Source organism: Silurus aristotelis, assembly GCF_946808225.1.
Source record: "Silurus aristotelis genome assembly, chromosome: 16".
Lineage (NCBI taxonomy): Eukaryota > Metazoa > Chordata > Actinopteri > Siluriformes > Siluridae > Silurus > Silurus aristotelis.
Genome location: NC_139589.1, coordinates 13,251,636 through 13,262,026, shown reverse-complemented (window position 1 = coordinate 13,262,026; position 10,391 = coordinate 13,251,636). Strand labels below are relative to the sequence as shown.

The window sequence follows — 10,391 nt, the reverse complement described above, 5'->3', positions numbered from 1 at the left end:
TTTTGTTATTTCAGTGTGGATGACATATATCCTATTGAATGGAGGTACTAATTTTTTTTTTTAAATATAATAGTTTATTATAATTATGAATCAAAATACAGACGCACTTCCCTTTATTATGGGTATACATGTGTACATAGATATGTGTGTATGTGTGTATGTGTGTGTGTGTGTGTGTGTGTGTATATATATATATATATATATATATATATATATATATATATATATATATATATATATATATATATAATTACACACACACATATATGTAAATGTTTGTGTGTGTATTTTTATACTTCATCACTGTTAGCACTTTTAAAGGAACTATTTAAAAGGAAGTCTATGCCTTCTGTTCCTGTCCTCTTCAATGTTCGGTGGAAAATAAATGTTGATGATTTCCACCTTTTCTCAACTGCTTGCACATCAGTTAAATGGGTTTTGTGTCTGATGTTAGATGTGTAGTTTTGCACTGGCACTATGAGACTACTGTATGTACCAGGTAACTAATGTCTATTTAGCCAGGAATTTAATGTTAATATTGATCCTACATATTTTTTTTAAGACACAATTAAGATACAAAATCCTACTGGCTGGCAATATTCACATTGAGCTTTTTGGTACAATTCAGGCATTAGACTTTGGGTAAAAGGCCTAACAGTGAGGAATTTTATATATATATATATATATATATATATATATATATATATATATATATATATATATATATATATATATATATATATATATATATATACAGTGAGGAAAATAAGTATTTGAACACCCTGCTATTTTGCAAGTTCTCCCACTTAGAAATCATGGAGGGGTCTGAAATTGTCATCGTAGGTGCATGTCCACTGTGAGAGACATAATCTAAAAAAAAAATCCAGAACTCACAATATATGATTTTTAAACTATTTATTTGTATGATACAGCTGCAAATAAGTATTTGAACACCTGTCTATCAGCTAGAATTCTGACCCTCAAAGACCTGTTAGTCTGCCTTTAAAATGTCCACCTCCACTACATTTATTATCCTAAATTAGATGCACCTGTTTGAGGTCGTTAGCTGCATAAAGACACCTGTCCACCCCATACAATCAGTAAGAATCCAACTACTAACATGGCCAAGACCAAAGAGCTGTCCAAAGACACTAGAGACAAAATTGTACACCTCCACAAGGCTGGAAAGGGCTACGGGGAAATTGCCAAGCAGTTTAGTGAAAAAATTTCCACTGTTGAAGCAATCATTAGAAAATGGAAGAAGCTAAACATGACTGTCAATCTCCCTCGGACTGGGGCTCAATGCAAGATCTCACCTCGTGGGGTCTCAATGATCCTAAGGAAGGTGAGAAATCAGCCCAAAACTACACAGGAGGAGCTGGTCAATGACCTGAAAAGAGCTGGGACCACCGTTTCCAAGGTTACTGTTGGTAATACACTAAGACGTCATGGTTTGAAATCATACATGGCACGGAAGGTTCCCCTGCTTAAACCAGCACATGTACAGGCACGTCTTAAGTTTGCCAATGACCATTTGGATGATCCAGAGGAGTCATGGGAGAAAGTCATGTGGTCAGATGAGACCAAAATAGAACTTTTGGGTCATAATTCCACTAAACATGTTTGAAGGAAGAAGAATGATGGGTACCATCCCAAGAACACCATCCCTACTGTGAAGCATGGGGGTGGTAGCATTATGCTTTGGGGGTGTTTTTCTGCACATGGGACAGGGCGACTGCACTGTATTAAGGAGAGGATGACCGGGGCCATGTATTGCGAGATTTCGGGGAACAACCTCCTTTCCTCAGTTAGAGCATTGAAGATGGGTCGAGGCTGGGTCTTCCAACATGACAATGACCCAAAGCACACAGCCAGGATAACCAAGGAGTGGCTTTGTAAGAAGCATATCATGGTTCTGGCATGGCCTAGCCAGTCTCCAAACCTAAACCCAATAGAGAATCTTTGGAGGGAGCTCAAACTCCGTGTTTCTCAGCGACAGGCCAGAAACCTGACTGATCTAGAGAAGATCTGTGTGGAGGAGTGGGCCAAAATCCCTCCTGCAGTGTGTGCAAACCTGGTGAAAAACTACAGGAAACGTTTGACCTCTGTAATTGCAAACAAAGGCTACTGTACCAAATATTAACATTGACTTTCTCAGGTGTTCAAATACTTATTTGCAGCTGTATCATACAAATAAATAGTTAAAAAATCATATATTGTGATTTCTGGATTTTTTTTTTTAGATTATGTCTCTCACAGTGGACATGCACCTACGATGACAATTTCAGACCCCTCCATGATTTCTAAGTGGGAGAACTTGCAAAATAGCAGGGTGTTCAAATACTTATTTTCCTCACTGTATATATATATATATATATATATATATATATATATATATATATATATATATATATATATATATATATATAGCACTTCATATTTATAACATAACTATAATGTTTAAAAAATGGAATCTGTGCAATTGCATATGCATCTTGATTCAGTAGCATAAAAGTATTATTACTTTGCACTTTGGATGAATTGCAGTGAATAATGGGCTCACATTGCAAGAATTCTTATCATGTGAAAATAAATCTTGAATATAGTTACAATTGTTGGCTGGTTCGTGTAATATGATTTTAGCTTGATGTATTCTTGTTGTATTCAGACATTTCAAAAGTTAGCATTTGTCTCAAAAAAGTAAAAAAAAAAAAAAATATTATCACTGAAAAAAAAGGGTCATAAATTCGAGGACCCAGTGCTTTCCCAGCAGAACATTACCCATAGAAATACACCACCTCTGCCAGCTTGACTTTGCTGTGCCATATTGTATCCTGGTGCCCTTTCTGTGTCCAGTAGAGTGACGGTTGTGAGGAAAAAACTTGCCCTGGTCCTGCTGGTTCTGATGTGAATGTTCTTGTATCTCTTTTTTTGGTGGAAGCGTAAACAGTTTGTGTTTGGAATTTGAGGAATCCCTGATGATGTGCTCTGCGCAGACACCTACTGAGGTGAAGATGCTTAATTGCATGTGGTGGATATTTAGGAGATATGGATTTCCTTGCGTGAAACATGGTCACAGTGAGCAGAATTGGTCAAATTTTTTCTGTGTTGAGTTTCACATGTTCTTCCCCCATATCTGTTAGTTGCCCCCTATGTAAAAATGTAAACAGGTAATCTGACTATGCTTGATTGTGCTACATGTGAATGGGTGTGTGAATGTAGGTATGAAGTTGAATCATAGATTGTTGTCCCATTCATGGTTAATTCTCACTTTGCACCTAGTTTTACAATCATTTGCTGCAGATCCACTATGACCCTGACCACTATTATGCAGTTTCTGAAGATGAAAATAGATTTCCTTGTAACTCCCGTGCAAAACAACAACAACAACAACAAAACTATGTCTATAATAGAATGTCTATTTTATTGTGGCTGACTGACTATGCTGATCTTGCTGTGTGGATTTATTTAACTTCATATTTAGGTAGCTTTTGTGATGATTCAAACAGTAGTACACCCATTACTGCTAACAATACCCCTACAAATGCCACGGGAAACGAAAACTTATTGACAAGTAAGAACTATACAATATTTTGTAAATAAACTGTGAATTTTTTCAGTGTTATGAAAATACACAGACCCGTGAAAACAAAATAGATAACAACTGCGGTTTGGCTTCTTGCAGAGGAACTCACTTTATTTATTTTCATCGGACTGCCAGTGATGGGCTTTTTGCTGCTTCTCTCTTTGACTTGTCAGTGCATATCATGCATTTACATTATGTCCAGAAAAGGTATGATGCTCACATTTTACTGTTGCTATACTATGTTTTTAGTTAAGAGAAGAACAGGGAACCACACCAAAACATGATTCTTCCCCAAATGTTTGGCATGAATCTAAAATGCCACAATTGTATAAAATGTCTTTGTGTGCTGTATGCTGGTTCTAGGGGGTCCAAACACATTCTGGCATTGCAATGTCCCTATGCACAAGGTCTGCCAAGAATGGAGTGGAAGAGTCCTAACCCCATGAAATGTCCCCCCTTTGGACAAAACTGGGGCACTTACTTCTCCCCAGTCTGGGCATGGGCATGCTTCAAAATCTAGGTTTTAGTCCCCGTTTTGCTGTAATAATAATCTCCATGTTAAAAAAGTGCATTTGGGGGTGATGGTCAAATGTTCACAAACCTTTGGTCATAATGTTTTGATTAAATTACTGTATCCAGCACTTTTCTACTGGAAATCCAGCAACCCTGTCTTGCACAGCCTGAGTAACGGATATTGTTGAAAACCAAAAATAATTTACACAGTCTACAGATTGTCTGCGCTTCTGTAAAAGACCCAGAAAGCATGTATAAAACTTGCATAAGATTAACAATTAAACCATTCACTAGGGTTCAGCAAAAATCAGTTATTTTGTACAACGTTTGATGCATCCAACCACCTTTAATCAGCATCATATTGGAGGCATAATTTTATGTCGGTTAGAGATCTGGATTTTCAGTGTTTATCCAGAGCACAACATTTGCATATAGTTGTTTATTGTTTTTACTTCATGATAAGTAATTCATGCTGTTACACTTTCTGCACACGCAATTTCATGCATGTCATTTTTAAGGAAATGAGCCCTTAACATACTTATATTTTACAGCTATTTTTTTTATGACTGCAAGTAAATGGTCAAAATGCTAGACATCAATAAGAAAAAGCTAAATGATATAAATTCAGAACTTTGTAACTGCTTCTCTAAATTTGACATAAATAGCTGTATAAACATTTTTCCCCACCTAGTACCTACATATTAAACCTAAATGCTATGCTATATGTTCAAACGTTTGATTTGATTTGTCAGAGTTCCAAAAGTGCATTTATTTACTGTAAATAAGTGTGTCGTCTGTGTTAGACACACAAACGTCTACTTATTAGTGTGAAACAGTTGCTACAGTAGTATTAGCACCATCATGATGACAAATTTTTCAGGAATATAAGTTTTAATATAACACATGAAAGCTCATCAGTTGAAGATGAAACACATTTTATAGGAAGTGATAAAGCAAGCAATCTTAAAGACGCATACTCCAAAGTGAGTGATGTTTCTTTGAATATTTCTGGCATAGAATTATCAGAAAATGTGGCCATATTGTGACTTACTCTAATTTATTGTTACCACTGTTATATGAAAGCAATATTGTACTCACAATCATGCAATTACATCAAATATTTTTTTGTAGATCATTTGTAAATAAACAAACTAAATTAAGAATATTTTGAAAATGCAAACTGACACAAAAATTAAAATAACTTATTAACTATTAAAATGTCCTTTTTATCATCAAAGCTGAACCTACAGTCATTGCTTCACCAAAAGAGGACAAGGAGCAGACCATAGTGGTAGTACAGTCTCTTTTTTTTCCTGCTGCATTCCATGTCACAAGAACGCAAAATTGCTCTCTAACACTTTAGAAATTCTGTGCTCTTTCAGGCAGGTGAAGAGGAGTTATGGTACACCACAGTGAAGTTTAACAAAGAGGCCAAAAATCCTGATCAAATGACAAATTTTGATCAAAAATCTGAATATGCAACAGTGGTCATTAAAACACCGGACCGCCGCTCTCTACAACTGGACCTGGCAGATGAAGCTGAGGAGTCCAATGAAATATGTATTGATTAGAGAATCATTTGCTTTTCAATAGCATTGTTATTGTTTTATATATATTTGATTTATTTGTATGCTATAACTGTTTTGAAGTTTTACATTTGCAGCATTCAGCAGACTAGATTTTTAGACTAACTTTGAATATGTATAATCTGCATTAGCATAACATCACAGTACATGTACATTTATTTCTAATTTGTTTTATTTTATTTTTTGCTTTTAGGTTTAGAAATAAATTGAAAAAATGTACAAACAAAATGACATTTTCCTGTTATTTTGCTGTGGAGTTACATGCATCATCTGTTTATTAGTCTGTGTGTGTGTGTGTGTGTGTGTGTGTGTGTGTATCTATCTCTATCTCTATCTATATATATATATATATATATATATATATATATATATATATATATATATATATATATATATATATATATTGCATATAAACACACAAAAACAATATGTTTATTTATTGTTGTGAAATAAATTTTTATTACATTAGTTACAAAAAAAAAAAAAAAAAAAGGAAACTGGGATGAATCCACGTAAACAGCAGGGACAAGTCAATTAGCAAATCAGTAAATTCGTTTTCTAAAACCAATCACAATCCTAAAGAAAAATACAAAATGAAGAAACCAATGTCACTAAAAACAAATACACTCGTCCCTGCTGTTAAGCTTCAGTATCACCAATCATCTTGCATTCACATACAAATAGATACTGTGGCAAACATTTAAAACAAAATTTACATCACCGTTACTATTTTAATACAAAAACAAACAAAACAACAACAACAACAACAACAACAACAACATAAACATCCGGACTGCTTCGGAGAACCAGAGTAACACAAACAGGATTCTGCAATGGATCAAACCGATCAAACCCAGCAACTCAACAACGCAGTACAGCGACACCTGCCGGTGTCCAAAACAGCCAACCAGCAGAACAATAAAACAGCGGTATAAATCAGGCAGAGGAAACAGCAGCTGGCGCGCTCAGGCCACATCTGCAATACAAATGTAACAAGGGCACAAATAAAGTTTGTAACTATAATAAGGGAGTTCCCCTTAAAAACCCCTCTGTAAAGTTATTACCTCCTACGTGAACTTCAGTACTGAATTTACCAGAAGAGAGCAAAATTATTCATATTTCATATAAACAGTGAGGAAAATAAGTATTTGAACACCCTGCTATTTTGCAAGTTCTCCCACTTAGAAATCATGGAGGGGGCTGAAATTGTCATCGTAGGTGCATGTCCACTGTGAGAGACATAATCTAAAAAAAAATATCCAGAAATCACAATATATGATTTTTAAACTATTTATTTGTATGATACAGCTGCAAATAAGTATTTGAACACTGTGATATAAAATGAATATGTTCTTTATGAGTAAGTTTGTCCCTGATGAGCAGCCTTGGCAACTGTGGCAAGGAAAAACTCCCTTAGATGGTATGACCTCTTTAAAAGTCCATAATCTTTTTGGGACGTGACTGGAGCTGGCCAAACCTCAGGATGCCTCAAGATGGGGAGAAAAAGAGAAGCAGTGGAGAGAAATTAGCGTAGCTGCTGTTCATGATATTAACAGCACAAGTTGATAATGTGCATGTGATCAGATGTTCTGGAGCACAAGGTTATGATGTGATGTGTGTTATGTGTAGGCTTTGCTAAAAAGATATGTTTTTAATCTGCATTTAAACTGGGAAAGTGTGTCTAAGCCACGAACACTGTCAGGAAGACTATTCCAGAGTTTAGGAGCTAAATGTGAAAATAATCTACTGCCTTTAGTGGAATTTGCTATTCTAGGAACTACTAGAAGCGTTTTGAGATCTCAGTGAGCATGACAGATTGTAGCGTGTTAAAAGACTGGAGAGATACATGGGAGCTAAACATTTAGTGTTTTATAAGTAAGAAGTAGTAGTTTGTAGTCGATTCAAAACTTGACAGGTAGCCAGTGGGGTTATATGATCAGCATATGATCAGCATAACTGCTGTGCTACAACCTTTTCTAAAATTTTGGATATAAAGGGGAGATTTGATATTGGCCTGTAGTTAGACAGCTGACATGGGTCAAGATCAGGTTTTTTAATTAGGGAATTGATAACTGCCAGTTTTAAGGATTAAGGTACATAACCAGTGCTAATAGAAGAGTTTATTAGTTTTAAAACAGGTTTAATTACCTCTGGAATGATCTGTTTGAGGAAACTTGTAGGCAAGGGATCGAGAATGCAGGTTGATGATTTTGATGAGAAAATTAATGAAATTAAGTCATTCTCATGAATAGGAGTGAAGCTTTGTATTTGATTTAGTGGCCTGTCGGGAAAAATATTTGAATCAACCTTATCTAGCATGTGTTATGGTTACCCTGGTGGTCTAGTGGTTAGGAGGCGGTGCTCTCACCGCTGCAGCCCGAGTTCGATTCCCGGTCAGGGAACCTACCCCATCTGTTAGGGTTGCACAAGCCAGTGTACTCTTAGTGCCGGTCCCAAGCCTGGATAAATTGGGGAGGGTTGCGTTAGGAAGGGCATCCAGCGTAAAACCATGTGCCAAATCAAACATGCGGATCATGAAAGCGGATGAGCCGCTGTGGCGACCCCTAATGGGAGAAGCCGAAAGAAGTGTCTAGCTATCTAGATAGTTTTAGATTAATCCAGTTATCTATGTGTTATAATCAAACTAATATCAATCCAACAAAATTAACCTAATAATAATAATAATAATAAAAAACCTAATTAGCGTAGATGGCCCCATCAAGCTCTGCAGGGTCAGACGGAGATCTATTTAATATCGTCCTTTCCGGGAAGATTATTAATAAAACGTACTGCTGTAACTGACGTGAATGTACGCTTAACACGGTAACGTGGTGAGGTACTAATGCAATGACTAAGGCAGATTTGAAAAGAGATGAGATAATGGTCTGAAATAGCTTCAGACTGTGGAATTATGACTAAATTATTATTTTTAATCCAAATGTTATTTACAAATCAAGAGTGTGTCCACCACTATGAGTGGGTCCTATAACATATAACAGAACATTCTGATTAATTCCAACTGAATCTACACAACTGCTGCTCTTAAGGAGTCTTTCTGTTTATCAAAATAAATATTATATTATATTATATTATATTATATTATATTATATTATATTATATTATATTATATTATATTATATTATATTATAAGTCACCAACAATTAATGCTTTGTCTAAAAAGTAGCTACATTTGCGATGAAATCTGCAAATTCTATGAGAAAGTCAGAGTAGGGCCCTGGGGGTCTAAACATCAGTGCTTTTGTCCAATGACACCCCTAAAAAGAATTATTTGAAAGACTGAGCAAACCTATTAAGGCAAATGTTTTATGACTGTTTGAATATGAAACATAGTAAAGTTTTTAAGAAAGGTAAAGGCAAAATCACCCCAAACCGAAGGTTTAATAAGATATTAAACACTATAGGTTTGTGCCGGAATAACGAGCGTAAAATAAACCATGCGGCACGTGAAAATAAACCATGATCAGCTAAAATTAAACATTTCACAAAGGAGAAACTGTTAACAGATTGCTTTTAATTTGAAGACCTGGTTACAGTGAGTTATTTGTACTCAGTGCCTTTCTTTCTTCCTTTTTTTAAAATATTTTTTAGTTTGAAAAGTTACAAGCCGGTAATGTGTATGATGACGAGTTACTAGCTGAAGTGCAGCACAAGATTGACTAATAAGTTACTAAGAGTAATATTATAGAGGTGTGTACATTAGCGAAGGCAATGTCCGATGCTGTAATATGCTCTGGCCCCATCCCAATACGACGTGGCGATGAAGCCTACAGCAGGTTATGGTCGCTGAACTGCTGGATGTCCGAGTGGTGCTCCAAAAATAATGTGGGCTTCATTAATAATTGGAGCATTTTTGAGGGCAAGGCTGGCCTGTTAGGGCGGGACGGTGCCCATCCCACTCGGGAAGGTGCTGCTCTCATTTCTTGTAGTATAGGTCATAGTCTCAGAACAGCACTAGTTAACAAGTGACTGTCTAGAGCCAAGGCCAGGGAGCAGACAGACAGGCTAAACCGACCGTCTGCTAGCTGCACAGAGTCGTTACTCAGGATCCACCAAATTGAGACTGTGTCTGTCCCCCGAGCGAAACCAAAATATAGGAATTCTCAGAAAGTCTGTTTTAGTAACCTGATTAACATAAAATTTAATAGGACTGAACGCACAGCCAGCACCTCTGATCTAAAGATAGGATTGCTAAATATTAGATCTCTCACGTCTAAAGCGCTTAATGTAAACAAAATTATTACCGACCAGGAGTTTAAAATAATGTGTTTGACAGAAACATGGATTAAACCAAATGAATATTTAGCATTAAATGAAGCGAGTCCTCCTGGGTATAGTTACATACACCAACCCCGTCTAAATGGCAGAGGAGGCGGAGTCGCAGCTATTTATAATAATAATCTAAGCGTCACACAAAAGACTAAACACAAATGTAAAACATTTGAAGTTCTTTACACCAGCATAAAATATTCAGTGTCTGAAAACAGGTCCAGTCAGACAATTCCACTCATTATTATTTATAGACCCCCAGGGCCCTACTCTGATTTTCTCATAGAATTTGCAGATTTCATCACAAATTTAGTTACTTCTCTAGACAAAGGATTAATTGTTGGTGATTTTAACATTCATTTTGATCATCATGAAGACTCCTTAAGAGCAGCTGTTGTGTCCATTCTAGATTCAGTTGG

The 10,391-nt window shown here is 36.1% G+C and overlaps 1 protein-coding gene across 1 annotated transcript in view; it reads left to right on the top strand.

The window, feature by feature from the left end:
- Window positions 1-5,913, top strand: part of LOC310739375 (uncharacterized protein) — a 6,329-nt gene extending 416 nt beyond the window's left edge. The window contains exons 2-6 of the mRNA XM_083565300.1: window positions 15-44; window positions 3,485-3,574; window positions 3,686-3,793; window positions 5,338-5,390; window positions 5,482-5,913. Coding sequence (XP_083421426.1) covers window positions 15-44; window positions 3,485-3,574; window positions 3,686-3,793; window positions 5,338-5,390; window positions 5,482-5,670 — 470 coding nt within the window. The 3' untranslated portion in view covers window positions 5,671-5,913. The remainder of the gene's footprint in view (window positions 1-14; window positions 45-3,484; window positions 3,575-3,685; window positions 3,794-5,337; window positions 5,391-5,481) is intronic.
- Window positions 5,914-10,391: the final 4,478 nt, after the last annotated feature.